Raw genomic sequence first — 19817 nt, 5'->3', positions numbered from 1 at the left:
ACATTAAATACACAATGAAAAAGTGTTAAGCCTAAATGACAACTCATCCACTGCATTAGATTTGCATAAAATAAGTTTAGTTAGGTTATCTCTTAACCTAGGGTAGATATTAAAATCTAAACAACATGGATAGGTAAAACAGTCTAACAAGGAGTCATTAGTTATGTTTCAGTACTGTATTACAGTATCATCATAAATGCTTTAATCCTGGATCCTACTGACACAAATACTCACAAGCAAACAAAAAATACTGATATTCAATGAAAGCCCAAAACCTACACAGTCACAAGAAAAACTGCATAAAAAGACACAATAACAGTGATTACTGTAAATATATTCACAAGGGAAAAAAACATGCAAAACATAAACTGGCTCAAATTTCCAGCATATCTAAATTAAACAAAAAGGGTTAATTGGTATAATTGTTTTGCCAAAATAATCTGCTGCCAGCATATTAAAAAACAGACCTGACTGTATCCAGTCATCTTTCCTCCTATTTAAAGATAAGCAAGTATAACTAAAAACATCTTAATAACCTTATAAAGAGCTTAATCATTTACATGAATATTAATAAATGACCCCAAACCTGTAATTGTAAATGAAACCACTGAGTGTAGAGCTCACTCTCTCCTGCAAGAGGATCCATAGTAAAGCCAATATCAGGTCAGACTCACCACTACAGGAAATTCAATATAGCAGAGCCGGTTAGTTTCCCATAAACCTCTAAGCCACAGGCATTCTGGAGTGAAAGCACTCAAAAGGTAAAAGTATAGTTTACAGAAAGGAAAATCACAGGTTATATGAAAACTACAGCCAAACTGGAGCAAAAAAGCATTGTTTGTAAAGGGAGGGGTGAATCTTTTTAAACAAATATATATATATAAAGTTCCCAGTTTTTGTTTGCATGGATAAAAATACTAGTTTAAGCTTTCAGCAGTTCCGGAGCTGTGAAGATCAGTTACACCTTCAGTTTAAGGTTACATGTTATGCAGCGCTTTTATAGGTTATTACATGAGGGCTTAAATGTCAGTTTTAAAACACAAATATGATAATTAACTATAAAACAGATTAATTCATAACAAATAATAAATAATGTAGCATTAATACTATCTGATGTCTGACATCTCTTCAACATTAACTGACTTCTCAATTTGCTGATTGGTCAATCACAGTATTTTGCATTTCAATATTTTGTATACTGACCCACTACACAATATAATTGACTGTTGTTGCCATAAAAAATGTTTCTGCATATATGTGCTATATCCATGTATATTCTCTCTCTCTGAGGTCCATTCTCTTATAATAAATACATTTCAGGTCACATCATCAATACTTCAGGCCTAGCCTATTTTTTTATTTGTACTTTTTTTATTTTTTTATTTTTTATTTTTTTATTTTTATTTTTGGTGTAGATAGTCTGCTCACGTCATTCTGATTTACGATGTATTAAAACATTGTGAAGACAATTAATTTGGTTGTCATGTTTAAAACCAATTTAACCAGAAAAAAAATAACTTCACAAATACCTGTAGTACCCAACTTTTTTCCGTTGTTTTTTCCCACCCAAAAATGTAAAATTTCAAGCTGCGCAAAACATGTGCAAAATATGATTGTGGTTTTGTGCAGCTTGTCAGTGAACAATGGCTCTGTGTAGTAAATGCTGCTCCCTGTGAAAGCACACACGTGATGAAGATTTACCGCTGATTACAAAACCGGCTTTACTGACAAGATGTGCATTAAATATTGCATGCGATTTATCATGCAGCCCTAATAGCCTCTCTATAAACAAACAAAGCAGCAACTGAGTTCACTGACATTACCTGTGTGCGGCTTTCTCGGGTGACTTGGCCTGGTCTCTAGTTTGCTCAGGCCTAATCTTCCTGCCTGCTGGATGAGCACAGTGTTCCTAGACCGCCTTTCACGGCCGTCTGGGTTGGAGCTGCTATCCTCACTCAGTTCTGGAGCTTGCTCAAACTCACTGGTCTCTGACTGGTCAGGGTTAGGATTAGCATTAGGGTTAGTATAAGAGTTCAGCTCTTTCACTGTCTGCAGCGTTACTGGTTCCGTATGGGCAGTGGTGCTCTCACACTGTGTGTTGGCTGTGTGGCAGGTATCTGGCAGTAAGTGGTTTTCCGTGCTGGCCTGGGCTGGGGAGAAGGGCACCTCCGAGGGAGAAACAGCTTGGTTAAATTTTTCAGGTGGAGCAGCTGGACTGGGGGCTGGCAAAGCATCCACTTCTGAGACAGAGTCTTCAGTGACGGGAACAAAATCGGATGGTGTTATTGCCGTGGTGCGGTCTTCTGAGATAATGGGCGACTGTAGAGAACTCTCAGCCAGTTCTCCAGGCCAGGAACCTGGGGTACCAGTTTTAGGATGATCTTCCACACCATCCTGACCTTTACCCTGGTCTGGGACATTGGACAAGTTCTTAGAAAACCTTTGGTGAGCTGATAAGGACTTGGGCAGCAGCTGCTTCTTATGCTTGGAAGACCTCTTGCTGCTCACATCATCAAGGAACCCTGAATCATCTCCCTCCTTGGTCCTTGAGCTGATGCAATTAATAAACATGCTGCGGTTGGCGGACACTTTCTCAAGGTTTTCTGTCTGAGATCGGGCGATCTTCTTCTTATGTCCGCCAAATCCGAATGAATGCCGTGTCTTTGAGATGGAACCATCTTGAAAGGTGACCTCAGATCCCTGGCTGTGATTGTCCAGGCTGAGCTGGGTCGGGTCGCTGTTCCTCTTGCAGTGGAAGCTGAGGGACGGTGTGCGGAACAGGCTGCGCCGTTTGCCTGTGCTGCTGGAACTGGAATTCGTGCTGGAGGGAGAGGAAGTGTGGACACCATTGCCAACACCACCGGACGAAGGTGAGGAGGGGAGCGAGTCCTGCCTCTTTCGCACACTACGTCTAAAGATGGGCAGCCTGGAGACCAGGGTGGAGCGGCGTGTCCCTGATTCGCCCATTAAGATCGAGCACCAGATCAGACACCCTGCAAACAGGTAAAAAGACAGACTCAGAATTTGCATCACGGCCTTAAAAAGGAGACACAATCAGGATTGGAAATGACCACCGGCCAAATAATTTTGGTAATTTTGGCTTCTCTACAAGGCAACATGTCTTGCATCTGAGAAGAAATTCTGTTATTTAGAAACAAAAACAAACTCTTGAGGAACCAGTTTGTTAATAGTTTGATAAACAGGTGAAGAGAAAGTTGGTAAGAAACACAGGAGCCTTCACTAGTTCACCATCTTTGTTTAACAGTTCTAATAACTAAAAGACAAATGCAGTAACACTTTTCATACTTCAAGCTATGCTGCTCTATATCCAGTTTGTATGTCATATACACTGCGTACTATATGTAAAATGAGCATTACCTGGTCTTTAAGAAAAATATGATTCCCAGTGAGCACAGGCTTACTAGATTACTGTTAGTTACAGTGTTTACTAACCTTTTATTCTTGTTAACAATTTCGTTAAGAATACTACATACTTTAATCAAAATAAATCTGTGAAAAATACTATGATTGATTACAGAATCAAGAAGTTTACATCTAAAGTGTAAATCTGTTTATTTAACAAATCATTATATTATTTTATTTATTTAACAAATTAATTTTTTTTTAATCAAACTAAATATTACACTTTTCTTACAATCGTAATATATCTAATATGTAAAAATATGTGATCCAAGGTAGGATCCCAACCAGGTAAAGAAAAAACTATTACAAATTTAAAGGACTGCATGTTCACTTGATTTTGACATTTGCACAATTCCAAATATGTCTAATTTGTTATATTCTCATTCATCATTATTCTTAGTATTTTAGTGGAAAAGGGGGAAAAAAAAAAAAATAGTACAACAACTTGAACGGTAATCTAAAATGGGTTCGTAAAAAAAATAATAGCAGACACAGACCTATTATTTTAAAGAGCTCAGAGTCCACTTGTCAGCCATGGTGTCCTCGTTGGCCTTAAATGTTGGGAAAATGTCAATTAAAATACTGTATCAATCTACTAATTAATTGGCTGCTAAAAATCTGAAAGGTTGGTAAAATTCTGCATTCTCTGTGTCTAATAGGCAAAAAATACAATTATTTCCCACCATAGCCACAATGATTTAGATTCACAAGGGAAAAACCCAGGAGAGCTGCATTACTGTTTGCTGAGCACATTTAATTACAGCACATTAAGCATACTGTGCTGACCTTATGCCAATACTGTACTGTACTAAAAGCACAGTTAATCAGGTGTTCCCTCTGACAAATTTACAAAACATGTACCCTTGTTGTGACAGTTGGAGATACACCCTTGACATCGCTACTTAGCTTGCTAGACCTGACATGTTTTAATTATTAACATTGGCAGCAGTATACAGCACACTTAATTATTTTCAAGTATTTAGCATAATAATCATGACAATGCCAATGTCGTAATAAACAACAGACCAACTCATGAAACTTATGCTAGTTAAAATTATGGCACGCAAGCTATAACAATAAGGGTTTTTTGGGAAACAAGTAGTCTACATTACATTTGGCATGAAGAACATTTAGAAATATTAAACGCTAGCAAAAATTTAATTCGAAGTTATTTAAATGGCATAAAATTTAACGCGAAACTATGCCAATAGTGAATATCCATAAAGTGTGAAAATCTATGAATCAAAGCAAAAAGGCCCATAACCAGCAATCTGATGTATTCTGGCTGTATAAACAGCATTTTGGGACATCATACGCGCGTAGATCATATTTGGGAATCGCAGCACTGCTACAGAGCTCCAAAAATGCTATTTAGGTGTCTCGCTATGTTTTGAGACACAGCAATTGCGCAATACAGACCTATTATTATATATACCCTTCATATCAGAAGCTGCACTGATGGACACACGGCGTCAAGAAACGCGGAGTAACCAATAAAACGGCGACATTTAACGTTACAGCAGCCGCCTGCTACAAGCGCTCTGTCTGAAGGAACAGCTCCGCACACAAACATTACCTTGAGATGAAACCTCTGTTTACAACCCGATGATATTCCCTTCGCCGTCAGACAGTTGAGCGTGAAGCCAAATTGCTCGTGGCATCACATCCGGCGACTTTCACTTTAAAGCGCTAAATTCTCCTGTCAGGATCCTGGCTCTCGCTCTCGCTAAATCCACCTCAAGTGACGTGGAATGTGCTCGCGCTTTGCTTCCGCGTTTCCGCCTCTGAGAATGACGCAAGGTACCTGCGTGAGCGTCATTTAAAGACGGCACACAGGTGCAGTAGCCCTGGGATAGTCAAATAAAAGAGTGTAATCACACATTTGTCTGTATCATTATTGAAACTCCATGCATATGTAAAAATGGTTTCAGTCTATAAATAGCTTTTCACTTTATTGCAGAATTTTGTGACGGCTAAAATGTAAACGCAGAAATTCTATTAGAGCATGTAATATTAATAAAAGTACTATCAATTTGTCAGTGAAGTGGCAAACTTTTCATCTTGATTTGTTTGTTTATTTTATTTTTATTATACTCTGGCACCATTTAATTTTAATTCTTTGCAGAAATTAGATCTATTTTGGTATAGATTTATTTTGGTGTTGTTTATGTTAATATGATATAATATTTTTATTTTATTTTTAAGGTCACCGCAGACATAACATCTTCAGGAGCACGTGAGGCGGTCGTTGTTTAGGCTACTAAAGTATTTATGATGTATTTATGATTATATATGTAACAACGCAGAATAAATGTCGATCAGTTGTTTGGAAGGAATCAATAGGGCATTTTTAACACATCTAGACCACTGTAGCGTATATATATAAAACGGTCTATTTTAATTATATATATATATATATATATATATAGTCTTCTATAATTCTAAGAGAAAAATATATATATATATATATAAAATTTAAACGGTCCACCAAATAGTCTTCTATAATTCTAAGAGAAAAATATCTAACTCATTAGCCAGGAAATACAAAAGTGCATGAGTTAAATCCGGTAAAATGTCACGTTTTACAACGTATAGCTTTAGCCTGAATCCCATAACATCGCTGGGCTAAAATTCCTCCACAGCCTGCTGCAATTCTTTGGAATTCCACGTGATGTCTCTGTTGCTACAAAATTGAGCTTCTAACAATGCATGTTTCTGAAAAAGTAAGCAATTACGTTTGAGAAGCAGCAAATGTTTATGGCATTAGAGACTTCATTGGTTATTCATTTAAGATAACATTGAGTCTAAAAGCAATAGTTCAGACAGAAATTAATAGATTTTTAGGCAGAATCACGTGCTCAGTTAACATGCAGTGTCATTGAATGGAAAAAAGATGCAATTGATCTGAATTCAATTCTTGTCCGTTCTGTGTAAATGTAATCCTATACGCAATGTAATCCTATAAGCAGTGACGTACATTTCGTCTAACAGTAAATCTGTTTTATATTGCACTGACTGCAAATACCTATATTATTTTTATACAGACTTCTATAGTACATTGACAATGTAAACACTTGATGAGAGAGAAGAGAAACGGTATTTCGATTCCTCTGTATGTCTGCACAAATGGTGGCATTGACAAATAAAAAAAAACCTTGAAACCTTGACGCCTAAAGTAGCCCATTTCCAACACTGACTTGGCAACACTGATTGATGTAAAAGAGGAAAGCAGGGATTTGGACCAAAGCACTGTGAGGTAAGGGAGGGCGGGGGAGACTCAAAATGTTTCTAAACTTAAAACGAATTTTTGCCCCGTTTGCGTTTGTGTTGTTTACAACTTACATAGTTATTTAAAGTAGGCTATAAAACCTTATTTACAATGCACAGAGTGGTTTTTAATCATATTTTTAGGGGGGACAACCCTCTTTATGTAATTAGTGCAAAGGCTTGTGCACAAAAAAAGTGAAATCCCTTTCAGTCGGTCTCTCTCTTCTCATACACATCATGTCTCTCCTTATGATTAGCATCATCTCTGTGTTCAGTGTTTGGGCCGTGCTTACACTAAAGCTAAAGGTTTCGACCACTGATCTAAGGCAAGCATGTGGTGGTCTGGTCGGACAACACTGCGACAATTGCATACATCAACCACCTGGGCAGTGTTTGCATGTCACAACTTACCTGCCATCTCTTATTGAGCGCAACCAGGAGGAATTCAGAGATTTTTCACCGGCTCTGGTGAATACAATTACGCAGGCCAGGAACCCCTCTACAAGTCAGCTGTATGAAGAAGTGGTGCATTTTCGTGAACTGGTGCTCTTCCCACAGGAAGGATCCTCAGAGATGTGGCATCGGTCCCGTGCTATCCTTCCTCCTAGAGGGCCTGGACAGGCACTTGTCTGCTTCAGCACTTAAGGTGTATGTGGCTGCGATTGCAGGGAATCACAACACTATAGATGGCAGATCGGTAGGGAAGCACAACCTGGTTATAAGATTCCTAAGAGGCATTCAGAGGTTGCATCCTCCAAGGCTGTGCCTTATCCCATCTCTCAGTGGTCTTTCAGTGGAACTCACTATTAGAATCCATTGAGAGCTAGTATCCCTTGAGTGACCTTTGTTTTCTTGGCAGCTCTTCTGGTTGTTGGAGAGTGAGGTCATAAGTCTTGGACATTGGCAGGTTATGAGGAGGAGAGGTGCATTTGGTCGTGACACGAGGCTTGTCAACATATGCGTCCCCGTGGTCTCGTAAAGCAGTTCAGCAGCTGTGCCGTTTAGTATAGAGAACCAAAATTATAAAACTGAAAGGGAACATCTCAGTTACGTATGGAAACCCTCGTTCCCTGATGGAGGGAACGGAGACATTGTGTCCCAAATACATCAAATATACATTAAAAAATCTGCTCAGATTTTTATGTGAATATAATTTTGAATGAAATACTCAATTAAAAAATTTCAACACAAAATCTGCTCAGATTTTTATGTGAATATTAAAGTGATTTGAATGTTCAATGAGAAATTTTGAATGCAATCGAGAAAGTGACGTTAGACTGCGTCACTACGTGTGTCACTCATGGCAGCACTAATAAACCCAATCTGAATTAACTCAGCTTGTGTGTGTCTGAGGGCTGATTCATTCAATTCCAGACTAATATGTGCATTATAACGACTTTTTCCTTCTTTGCCTCCATTTTGTCATCATACAAAAGAAATCTAATAATGTTCTTGTTTTTTATATATTTAATGCGTTTCTGATTACTCATATGTAGCCAAAGATGCATGCTTGGGTGTATTATTCAAGGAAATGGATTTGTTATCTATATTACCCAGAAAAGTGGATTGGTAAATGCTCTCAGAAACAATAAAAATATGACTTACAGGAACAGTTCACTCAGAAATGAAAATTCTGTCATTATGTACTTAACCTAATGATGTTAAACCATAACTTTATTTTCTCTGAACATGAAAAGAGAAATTTGTTAGAATGTGCTGGTTCTTTTTTTCACCCATCCAGTTTTAAATGAAAAAAAAGAAGAAAAAAAAAATCATAGTAATGGTCCAAAATATGTGCTTTACTTCAACCCTTCAGGAGCAATACATCAGGAACAGACTTAAAATTATTATAAAATCTATTTAAATCTTTAAATCTACTTTTCTCATTAACACACCTAGAGCATGTGACAAGATTTTAAGTTAATAACTTACATTTCAAAATTGTTCTGTAACTCATAGTGAATATAGCACACAGGACTTTTTACTTTCAATTTTATGATATTTTTATATTTTTTTAGAAGCTGAAAAGATTTATTCCCCATTCATGGCAATTGCATGGAAAAGAGGAACTTTAAAATATCTCCTTTTATGTTCCAAAGATGAAAGAAAATATGGTTTTGGATGTGGGTGAGTAAATAATGACGGAATTTTCATTACTGGGTAAAATTCTCTGGGATATTGCCCTGAAAGTGTTATTTTCAGAATCAGCTTCATTCAACTCCTCTTTTACATGACCTCTATCTTTTCTGCCTTTTATTTCTTGTTCTGGGTCTGAGACTCTACATACTTCCATTATCATCCATTATCTGATATTATAAAAGGGCTCTCGCTAGCTTTCCTCTTAAACATTTTAATACTAATAATTACCATTTCAATATCTGGCTTTGAATGTCTTTCTGTTGTTTCTTTGACTAATGCTTGCAGTTTCTTTCCCTGAAAATGGTTTTATCAGTGTATTAGCTTTGAAATGACACGGTGATGCGGACAGTTTCAAGAGGCAGTTGCTATGAGACAGATGATAGTGGCACTGCAGCAAGCATTATAAGTGTGCTGTGACAGAGACAAGAATAATGTAGCACTCAAGAAAGTGACCACTGAACTTGATGTAGTTGGACAAAGCTCAAAGGAGGGATCTTTTATCCCTCCCATATGCACTCTTTGATGGACTTGAAAAAATCTTTTTATAATGTTTTTCAAAATGTCTATTTCTGTGTTATTTAACTGTCCCTTTAAACTATATGTGAACCCTAAAAATTAGATGCAGGTAAGAAGTGTACTGTAATATGCGTCATTTAACACAGTGAATGAAAAAAATAATGCCAACACTGATATTTCGTTTAAAATCAACAAATTTAAAATCCACTTTTAATGTTAAAACACTATGTGCCAAAAACACACAATGTAGTTTTGCATGACCATTTTCACCCTCTCTGTGTATTTTAACTGTCTTATAAATTTCATGACACAAACTGATGAATCAGCCTGAAATTATCAGAGACCTTATTAAAAATAAACCTTAGTGTGTTCACGTATTCAGATATACCTGTTCAGATCTGTTTGAAGTCAGTAAGATATGAGATCTCTCTGACAAAATAGAAAGAAATTTTATTTTTGTCTGATATAACTCATTATCTACCAGTTATTTAAGATACCAGTCATATAATAAACCATTAACAGTCATGCACATAGTATCTGACTCTTCTTTCTAATTTCAGTTTGTGTATATGCACATACAGTATAATATACACATATAATAACCACTGCAGCCCCCTAAGCGTTTACAGTTCCTTCTTGCTGTGCTGTAAGACCCTTTGATTTCTTGTCCATTAGTGTCATGTTTTCCATCATCCAGTCCTTCAGTGTCACAAACACAGTCCTCTAATGGATTGTGAACTGTAAGGTAAAAGCAGAAAGCTGTTTTCACTCTGTTAAACACTGAGGTATTTTTTCCCCCTTTTACAGCATCATAGGTCAGATTGCATGCCTCTTCACTGCAGTATAAATAAACAAGGATTATCTAAATTAAAAAAAAAGTCAAAACAATATCAAAATAATTTACCGCTTCTCTGTGCATGAGAACTGTCTGTTATTTTTAGAAAGTAAATGTTGTTGAACAAAATATTTGTTTCACAAATTTGAATTATGTACATTTATTATTTAAATACAATATTTACAGTTAAAAATAAAAATGTATAGCATGCAGCCCTAGTATCGAGTGTATTATAGCTGATCTATCATCCCAAACACTTCTTTATCTTGATGCTTGGTTTCTATGAAGAAAACTTCATTTTGTCTTTTCCTTTTTGTTTAATTTGAATTTTCTTGATAAGGAACTCGACCCTTCTCCCCTCTTGAGCCTGAAAGAAAGAAGCTGCTACTTTCCTCCGAATGCGTCGCGCATAGACCTCCAGCGGCAGCAGGGTGTAGCTGAACAGATAGAGGAACACCAGCATCGTCACTACACTTGGGTTCAGTTTACTGGATTGGGCCCTCACACACATTTGGATCAGAGGGTATTAGGGCTGTGTAAGTTCTGTTGAAGTCTACCTGACAGTCTGAGCTAAAGATACAGATGTCCAATTCTGCTCCAACCTGAGATGATTAGAAAGATAAAGGGGAAGAGAAGAACTCTTACTTCAACCCTTCAGGAGCAATACATCAGGAACAGACTTAAAATTATTATAAAATCTATTTAAAATCTTTAAATCTACTTTTCTCATTAACACACCTAGAGCATGTGACAAGATTTTAAGTTAAATAACTTACATTTCAAAATTGTTCTGTAACTCATAGTGAATATAGCACACAGGACTTTTTACTTTCAATTTTATGATATTTTTATATTTTTTTAGAAGCTGAAAAAAGATTTATTCCCCATTCATGGCAATTGCATGGGAAAAGAGGAACTTTAAAATATCTCCTTTTATGTTCCAAAGATGAAAGAAAATATGGTTTTGGATGTGGGTGAGTAAATAATGACGGAATTTTCATTACTGGTAAAATTCTCTGGGATATTGCCCTGAAAGTGTTATTTTCAGAATCAGCTTCATTCAACTCCTCTTTTACATGACCTCTATCTTTTTCTGCCTTTATTTCTTGTTCTGGGTCTGAGACTCTACATACTTCCATTATCATCCATTATCTGATATTATAAAAGGGCTCTCTCGCTAGCTTTCCTCTTAAACATTTTAATACTAATAATTACCATTTCAATATCTGGCTTTGAATGTCTTTCTGTTGTTTCTTTGACTAATGCTTGCAGTTTCTTTCCCTGAAAATGGTTTTTATCAGTGTATTAGCTTTGAAATGACACGGTGATGCGGACAGTTTCAAGAGGCAGTTGCTATGAGACAGATGATAGTGGCACTGCAGCAAAGCATTATAAGTGTGCTGTGACAGAGACAAGAATAATGTAGCACTCAAGAAAGTGACCACTGAACTTGATGTAGTTGGACAAAGCTACAAAGTAAGGATCTTTATCCCTCCCATATGCACTCTTTGATGGACTTGAAAAAATCTTTTTATAATGTTTTTCAAAATGTCTATTTCTGTGTTATTTAACTGTCCCTTTAAACTATATGTGAACCCTAAAAATTAGATGCAGGTAAGAAGTGTACTGTAATATGCGTCATTTAACACAGTGAATGAAAAAAAATAATGCCAACACTGATATTTCGTTTAAAATCAACAAATTTAAAAATCCACTTTTAATGTTAAAACACTATGTGCCAAAAAACACACAATGTAGTTTTGCATGACCATTTTTCACCCTCTCTGTGTATTTTTAACTGTCTTATAAATTTCATGACACAAACTGATGAATCAGCCTGAAATTATCAGAGACCTTATTAAAAATAAACCTTAGTGTGTTCACGTATTCAGATATACCTGTTCAGATCTGTTTGAAGTCAGTAAGATATGAGATCTCTCTCACAAAATAGAAAGAAATTTTATTTTTGTCTGATATAACTCATTATCTACCAGTTATTTAAGATACCAGTCATATAATAAACCATTAACAGTCATGCACATAGTATCTGACTCTTCTTTCTAATTTCAGTTTGTGTATATGCACATACAGTATAATATACACATATAATAACCACTGCAGCCCCCTATGCATTTACACTTCCTTCTTGCTGTGCTGTAAGACCCTTTGATTTCTTGTCCATTAGTGTCATGTTTCCATCATCCAGTCCCTCCAGTGTCACAAACACAGTCCTCTAATGGATTGTGAACTGTAAGGTAAAAGCAGAAAGCTGTTTTCACTCTGTTAAACACTGAGGTATTTTTTCCCCCTTTTACAGCATCATAGGTCAGATTGCATGCCTCTTCACTGCAGTATAAATAAACAAGGATTATCTAAATTAAAAACAAAAGTCAAAACAATATCAAAATAATTTACCGCTTCTCTGTGCATGAGAACTGTCTGTTATTTTGAGAAAGTAAATGTTGTTGAACAAAATATTTGTTTCACAAATTTGAATTATGTACATTTATTATTTAAATACAATATTTACAGTTCAAATAAAAATGTATAGCATGCAGCCTAGTATCGAGTGTATTATAGCTGATCTATCATCCCAAACACTTCTTTATCTTGATGCTTGGTTTCTATGAAGAAAACTTCATTTTGTCTTTCTTTTTGTTTAATTTGTATTTTCTTGATAAGGAACTCGACCCTTCTCCCCTCTTGAGCCTGAAAGAAAGAAGCTGCTACTTTCCTCCGAATGCGTCGCGCATAGACCTCCAGCGGCAGCAGGGTGTAGCTGAACAGATAGAGGAACACCAGCATCGTCACTACACTTGGGTTCAGTTTACTGGATTGGGCCTCACACACATTTGGATCAGAGGGTATTAGGGCTGTGTAAGTTCTGCTGAGGTCTACCTGACAGTCTGAGCTAAAGATACAGATGTCCAATTCTGCTCCAACCTGAGATGATTGGAAAGATAAAGGGGAAGAGAAGAAAGAATCGTTATTATTTTTCACAATTGTGAACACTAGCCTTTTTAATTTATCTGAGTGTTTTAATTTTTGGAAACTTCTGCTTTAATTTTAAATGAAAATTCTGCCATCATTTATTCTACGTCAAGTTGTTCCAAACCTGTATGCATTACTTTCTTCTGTTGGACACAAAGGATGATATTTTGAAGAATGTTGGTATCCAAACAGTTAGTCACTGACTTCATAGTATGAAAAAAAAGTCTGTTTGACTTTGACTTACAGTTTACTTTGACTTTTCATTGTTTACTTATACTTTTGTACAAACCCCGATTCCAAAAAAGTTGGGACACTGTACAAATTGTGAATAAAAACAGAATGCAATTATGTGGAAGTTTCAAATTTCAATATTTTATTCAGAATACAACATAGATGACATTTCAAACGTTTAAACTGAGAAAATGTATAATTTTAAGGGAAAAATAAGTTGATTTTAAATTTCATGGCATCAACACATCTCAAAAAAAGTTGGGACAAGGCCATGTTCACCACTGCGTGGCATCCCCTCTTCTTTTTAAAACAGTCTGCAAACGTCTGGGGACTGAGGAGACAAGTTGCTCAAGTTTAGGAATAGGAATGTTGTCCCATTCTTGTCTAATACAGGCTTCTAGTTGCTCAACTGTCTTAGGTCTTCTTTGTCGCATCTTCCTCTTTATGATGCGGCAAATGTTTTCTATGGGTGAAAGATCTGGCCTACAGGCTGGCCATTTCAGTACCCGGATCCTTCTTCTACACAGCCATGATGTTGTAATTGATGCAGTATGTGGTCTGGCATTGTCATGTTGGAAAATGAAAGGTCTTCCCTGAAAGAGACGACGGATGGGAGCATATGTTGTTCTAGAACTTGGATATACCTTTCAGCATTGATGGTGCTCTTCCAGATTTGTAAGCTGCCCATGCCACACGCACTCATGCAACCCCATACCATCAGAGATGCAGGCTTCTGAACTGAGCGCTGATAACAACTTAGGTTGTCCTTGTCCTCTTTAGTCCGGATGACATGGCATCCCAGTTTTCCAAAAAGAACTTCAAATTTTTATTCGTCTGACCACAGAAAAGTTTTCCACTTTGCCACAATCCATTTTAAATGAGCCTTGGCCCAGAGAAAACATCTGCACTTCTGGATCATGTTTAGATATGGCTTCTTTTTTGACATATAGAGTTGTAGCCGGCAACAACTAATGGCACAGTGGATTGTGTTCACCAACAATGTTTTCTGGAAGTATTCCTGGGCCCATGTTGTGATTTCCATTACAGTTGCATTCCTGTATGTGATGCAGTGCTGTCTAAGGGCCCGAAGATCACGGGCATCCAGTATGGTTTTCCAGCCTCGACACTTACGCACAGAGATTGTTCCAGATTCTCTGAATCTTTGGATGATATTATGCACTGTAGATGATGATAACTTCAAACTCTTTGCAATTTTTCTCTGAGAAACTCCTTTGCTCAAGTATTTTTCTTCGCCGCAGCATTGGGGGAATTGGTGATCCTCTGCCCATCTTGACTTCTGAGAGACACTGCCACACTGAGAGGCTCTTTTTATACCCAATCATGTTGCCAGTTGACCTTATAGGTTGCAAATTGGTCCTCCAGCTGTTCCTTATATGTACATTTCACTTTTCCGGCCTCTTATTGCTACCTGTCCCAACTTTTTTGGAATGTATAGCTCTCATGAAATCAAAAATGAGCCAATATTTGGCATGACTTTTCAAAATGTCTCACTTTCAACATTTGATATGTTATCTACATTCTATTGTGAATAAAATATAAGTTTATGAGATTTGTAAATTATTCCATTACTTTTTTACTCACAATTTGTACAGTGTCCCAACTTTTTTGGAATCGGGCTTGTACATTAGTATAAATTTAAAGCAATGCTTATTCTACATTAGCAGATGCTTTTATCCAAAGCGAATTACAAATGAGGAACAATAGCAATAGGTCAAAGACTCATTTCTTGGAGTTACATTTCGTCAGGATATCTGTAAGGAGAAATTGGTGGAGTGGATTACCTTGAAGTTGATGTTGATGCCGATGTTGGTGGATGGCATGTTTGAAATCCAAGGAACACCTAATTTCACCAAGTAATACAAGAAATGGTCCAGCACTATCAAAGAGATTGTCAATAGCAGATACAGAGTGATCACCACTGCTGGAGCCAGACATTTGAAAAGTTCTTTTTGAGTTATTCTGAAACTGGTGGAGTTTACTCCATTTTTCACATCCTTTGCTTCAACCACAATCCCTTTTTCAGCTCCTTTCTTCCTGAGCCCACCTGTGATATAAGTGTTGTCAAATCTTACAGACGTCAGATAAGACCGAAGGTACATGACAGACTCTGTGAACAAATACAGAACAAAAACAGCAGCAAAGATTCTGCTGAATAGCAGCTTCAGGTCCTGTACTTGACTTTTAACTTCAGAAAAATCCTCCTGCACTCGCTGACTCAACAAATGCAACCGTCCCTTCACTTCTGAGACATTAATATGTGTGGTGTGTTTAAAAATCACACAGCATTTGCAATAAACTCTCATATTTACTCTCTTCGGCTCTTCTGACTATATTGTCCTTAATGATGTTGATGAGCTCTGAGCTGCTTAGGAGACTTTGAGAGAGTTTTTCTGATGCGCATTTCACAACATGTGTGAGAGTTGCAATGTTGGCAGCAATGTTGGGTAGGACGTACAGCACTATGATCATCATGGATGTGGACAAAAGCAGTTTACGGCCTTGTCGGGTGAACAATGTTGGGAAGATTAGAGTGAAGGCACATCGGAATGGATGGATGAGAGATGACAGGATAAACACAGCTATTGTCACGACACGCACACAAACAGGTAGATCCAATTGCAGTATGTTTTATTAGGATAATCCAAGTCTCATTATCAGCCAGGCAAAGGTCACAATCCAGGTAAGCAGTCCAGAAACAAGAAACATAAACATCCAAGAACCACGACAAACCAGGGTGACATTCAACAAGGACTCCGTAACAATGACAGAAACAACCAGGGTATTTAAAGACAGGTGCAAACAAGGTAAGTGGTGACAGCTGAACACAATGAACAGTGATGAACAGATAAGGCTAGTGGGAAATGTAGTTCTGAAGAAGGTGACAATAAGGGGAAGTGAGACCCCTAGTGGCCACCCAGGGAGACACAGAACAGACACCGTGACACTACCCCCCTCTAAGGAGCAGCTTCCAGATGCTCCTCAGAACAAAATAAACACAAAACAAAGAGACCAGGAGGGAGGTGGACTGGTGGAGGCAGAACAGGGGGAGGGATGGCGGGCCAGGCCCGTGTAGGGGAACCGGGACCGGCAGCGATGGCTCCCCTGGTAGCCCAGGTGGCTTGGTCAGATCAGGGGGCCATGGTGGACCCGAAAGTTCAGGGGACCACGAGGGACCAGGCAGTTCAGGTGGCCACGGTGGACCCGAAAGTTCAGGGGACCACGAGGGACCAGGCCGTTCAGGTGGCCACGGTGGACCCGAAAGTTCAGGGGACCACGAGGGGCCAGGCAGTTCAGGTGGCCACGGTGGATCAGTCCATTCTCGTTGTGCAGACGGCCAGGGAGGAATTCGCCATTTGAGTGGCCCGAACGGAACCTGCCAATCGGGGAGCCAGTAAGGAGCAGGCTGTGGCGATGGCCCGGTCACGGCATTGGGAACGGCATCGGGAACGGCCTCAGACAAGGGCACCGCCTCGGGAACGGCCTTGGACACGGGTATCGCCTCCAGAACCATCTCGGGCCCCGCATCGGCCTCCGGAACAGCATCGGCCACCGCCTCGGGAATGGCCTCAGGAACGGCATCGGACCAGGACACCGCCTCGGGAACGACCTCGGCATCGGGCACCGCCTCGGGAACGGTCTCAGGAACGGCATTGGACAAGGACCCCGCCTCGGGAACGGCCTCGGGCACGGCCTCGGGAACGGCCTCGGGCTCGACCTCGGACAAGGACACCGCCTCGGGAACAGCCTCGGGCTCGACTTCGGGCACCGCCTCGGGAACGGCCTCGGCCTCGGGCACCGCCTCGGGAACGGCCTCGGCCTCGGGCACCGCCTCGGGAACGGCCTCGGCCTCGGGCACCGCCTCGGGAACGGCCTCGGCCTCGGGCACCGCCTCGGGAACGGCCTCGGGAACGGCCTTGGACAAGGACACCGCCTCGGGAATGACCTCTGCATCGGGCACCACCTCAGGAACGACCTCGGCCTGCGCATCGGCCACCGCCTCGGGAACGACCTCGGCCTGCGCATCGGGCCACCGCCTCGGGCACCGCCTCGGTCTCTGGAAGCAACTCGGGCACCACCTCGGTCTCTGGAACAACATCGGGCACCGCCTCGACCTGCGGAACGGCATCGGGCACCGCTTCAGGAACAACCTCGGCCTGCGCATCGGGCACCGCCTCGGGAACGACCTCGGCCTGCGCATCGGGCACCGCCTCGGTCTCTGGAACCAATTCGGGCACCGCCTCGGTCTCTGGAACAACATCGGGCACCGCCTCGACCTGCGGAACAGCATCGGGCACCGCTTCGGCATCGGCCACCGCCTCGGCCTCCGGAACAGCAGCATGCACCGCCTCGGCATCGGGCACAGCCTCGGGCACCGCCTCGGCATCGGGCCCAGCCTCGGCATCGGGCACAGCCTCGGCATCGGGCACAGCCTCGACCTGCGGAACGGCATCGGTCACTGCCTCGGCATCGGCATCGGGCACCGCCTCGGCATCGGGAACCGCCTCGACCTTCAGAACAACATCGGGCCCCGCCTCGACCTCCAGAATGGCATCGGGCACCGCCTCGACCTCCAGAATGGCATCGGGCACCGCCTCGACCTCCAGAACCACATCGGGCACCGCTTCGGCATCAGGCACCGCTTCGGGAACCTTGGACACGTCCACCTGGACGACAGCGGCCTGCTCGGGAACGTCCTCCTGGACGGCAGCGGCCTGCTCGGGAACGTCCTCCTGGACGCCAGCGGCCTGCTCGGGAACGTCCTCCTGGACGGGAGCGGCCTGCTCGGGAACGTCCTCCTGGACGGCAGCGGCCTGCTCGGGAACGTCCTCCTGGACGGCAGCGGCCTGCTCGGGAACGTCCTCCGGGCCTTGAGGAACGGCTGAGGCCTGTCTCCTCCTCCTGCGGCCTCTATGATGGCGTGCCGGTGGCTCCTTGACGGAAGACTCAGGGGTTGAGTCAACCATCTTGTCTGCCAACACAGGTGTAGATTCGACCATCCTGTGCAGTGGTGCTGGGCTGGCGGTCATCTCGTGCTGTGGTGCTGGGCTGGCGGCCATCTTGTGCTGTGGCGCTGGGCTGGCGGCCATCTTGTGCTGTGGTGCTGAACTGGTGACCATCTTGGGCATTGGCGCTGGCTCAGCGGCCGTGATGTAAACACTCCTGGGACACTCTGGGATCTGGCACATCCTGGAAAAGTAACTTAATACTGTCTCCGCGGCCATCTTGGGCTGTGGCGCAGGGCTGGCGGCCATCTTGTGCTGTGGCGCTGGGCTGGCGGACATCTTGTGCTTCAGCGCTGGGCTGGCGGCCATCTTGTCTGGAGACTCAAGTGTGGTTGATGTATCCCACTGAGCACGATGGCACAGGTAACGGGTAAACCCCCAAAAGTCTAGGATCTCCAGCCCCTTCATCTCCCATTGAGGCAAAGGGTCATCCAGACAATTGTTAAAAAAGTCCTTCAGTGCTGCATCATTATAACCCAACCCGACCGCCATGGTCCAAAACAATTGCGCCAGGCCACCCACCTCACTCCCCCTTTGACGAAGGGTGGTTAAGTTCCGGAGTCTCCCCCTCCGTTCCTCCATGGTGGCTGGGGAACGGATTCGAAATCCCACACCGCTGGATCTAGGCATCACGGAGTCCTTCTGTCACGACACGCACACAAACAGGTAGATCCAATTGCAGTATGTTTTATTAGGATAATCCAAGTCTCATTATCAGCCAGGCAAAGGTCACAATCCAGGTAAGCAGTCCAGAAACAAGAAAAATACACAACATCCAAGAACCACGACAAACCAGGGTGACATTCAACAAGGACTCCGTAACAATGATAGAAACAACCAGGGTATTTAAAGACAGGTGCAAACAAGGTAAGTGGTGACAGCTGAACACAATGAACAGTGATGAACAGATAAGGCTAGTGGGAAATGTAGTTCTGAAGAAGGTGACAATAAGGGGAAGTGAGACCCCTAGTGGCCACCCAGGGAGACTATAACAAATTTCTAGTCAGCTTTTTCCATTAAAAGTGAATGGTGACTATGACTGTCAAACAAAATTTTCTATAAACAACAAATCAAACAAAGTCATATGAGAACCACTAACAAAGTCATATTGACAAATTTTTGCAAGATACTTTTTATGGCTTATGGTTAAATTTTTTGTTCTTTTTGGAGCTTTACAGCCTTTGGTCCCCATCTACTTGGTCCCCATCTAATTGATATAGTATCAGCAATAGCAAAATCAACACCTACGTATTTATTAAATGTAGTGCAATAATATATCTCAGTATTTACATGAGAATACTGTAAAATAAAGTGTTATCACTTAACTAATACATAGCCTTCTTCCACTGGGTCTGCTTCTTGCTCAATTATGGTGCTAAGCGTCTCTGTTT

The 19817-nt window shown here is 41.0% G+C and overlaps 1 protein-coding gene and 1 pseudogene across 2 annotated transcripts in view; both read right to left on the bottom strand.

The window, feature by feature from the left end:
• Positions 1-5229, bottom strand: part of LOC109078652 (serine-rich coiled-coil domain-containing protein 1-like) — a 40371-nt gene extending 35142 nt beyond the window's left edge. For both annotated transcript variants that reach the window (XM_042762404.1, XM_042762405.1), the window contains exons 1-2: positions 5000-5229; positions 1824-2993 (exon numbers count right to left, since the gene is read on the bottom strand). In XM_042762404.1, coding sequence (XP_042618338.1) covers positions 1824-2967 — 1144 coding nt within the window. In that variant the 5' untranslated portion in view covers positions 2968-2993; positions 5000-5229. The remainder of the gene's footprint in view (positions 1-1823; positions 2994-4999) is intronic.
• Positions 5230-12670: 7441 nt separating this feature from the next.
• Positions 12671-19618, bottom strand: LOC122145999 (annotated as a pseudogene).
• Between the last annotated feature and the right edge of the window lie 199 nt (positions 19619-19817).

Source organism: Cyprinus carpio, chromosome A8 (assembly GCF_018340385.1).
Source record: "Cyprinus carpio isolate SPL01 chromosome A8, ASM1834038v1, whole genome shotgun sequence".
NCBI lineage: Eukaryota > Metazoa > Chordata > Actinopteri > Cypriniformes > Cyprinidae > Cyprinus > Cyprinus carpio.
The sequence above is the reverse complement of the archived record's forward strand: the minus strand, read 5'-3'. Positions and strand labels throughout refer to the sequence as shown.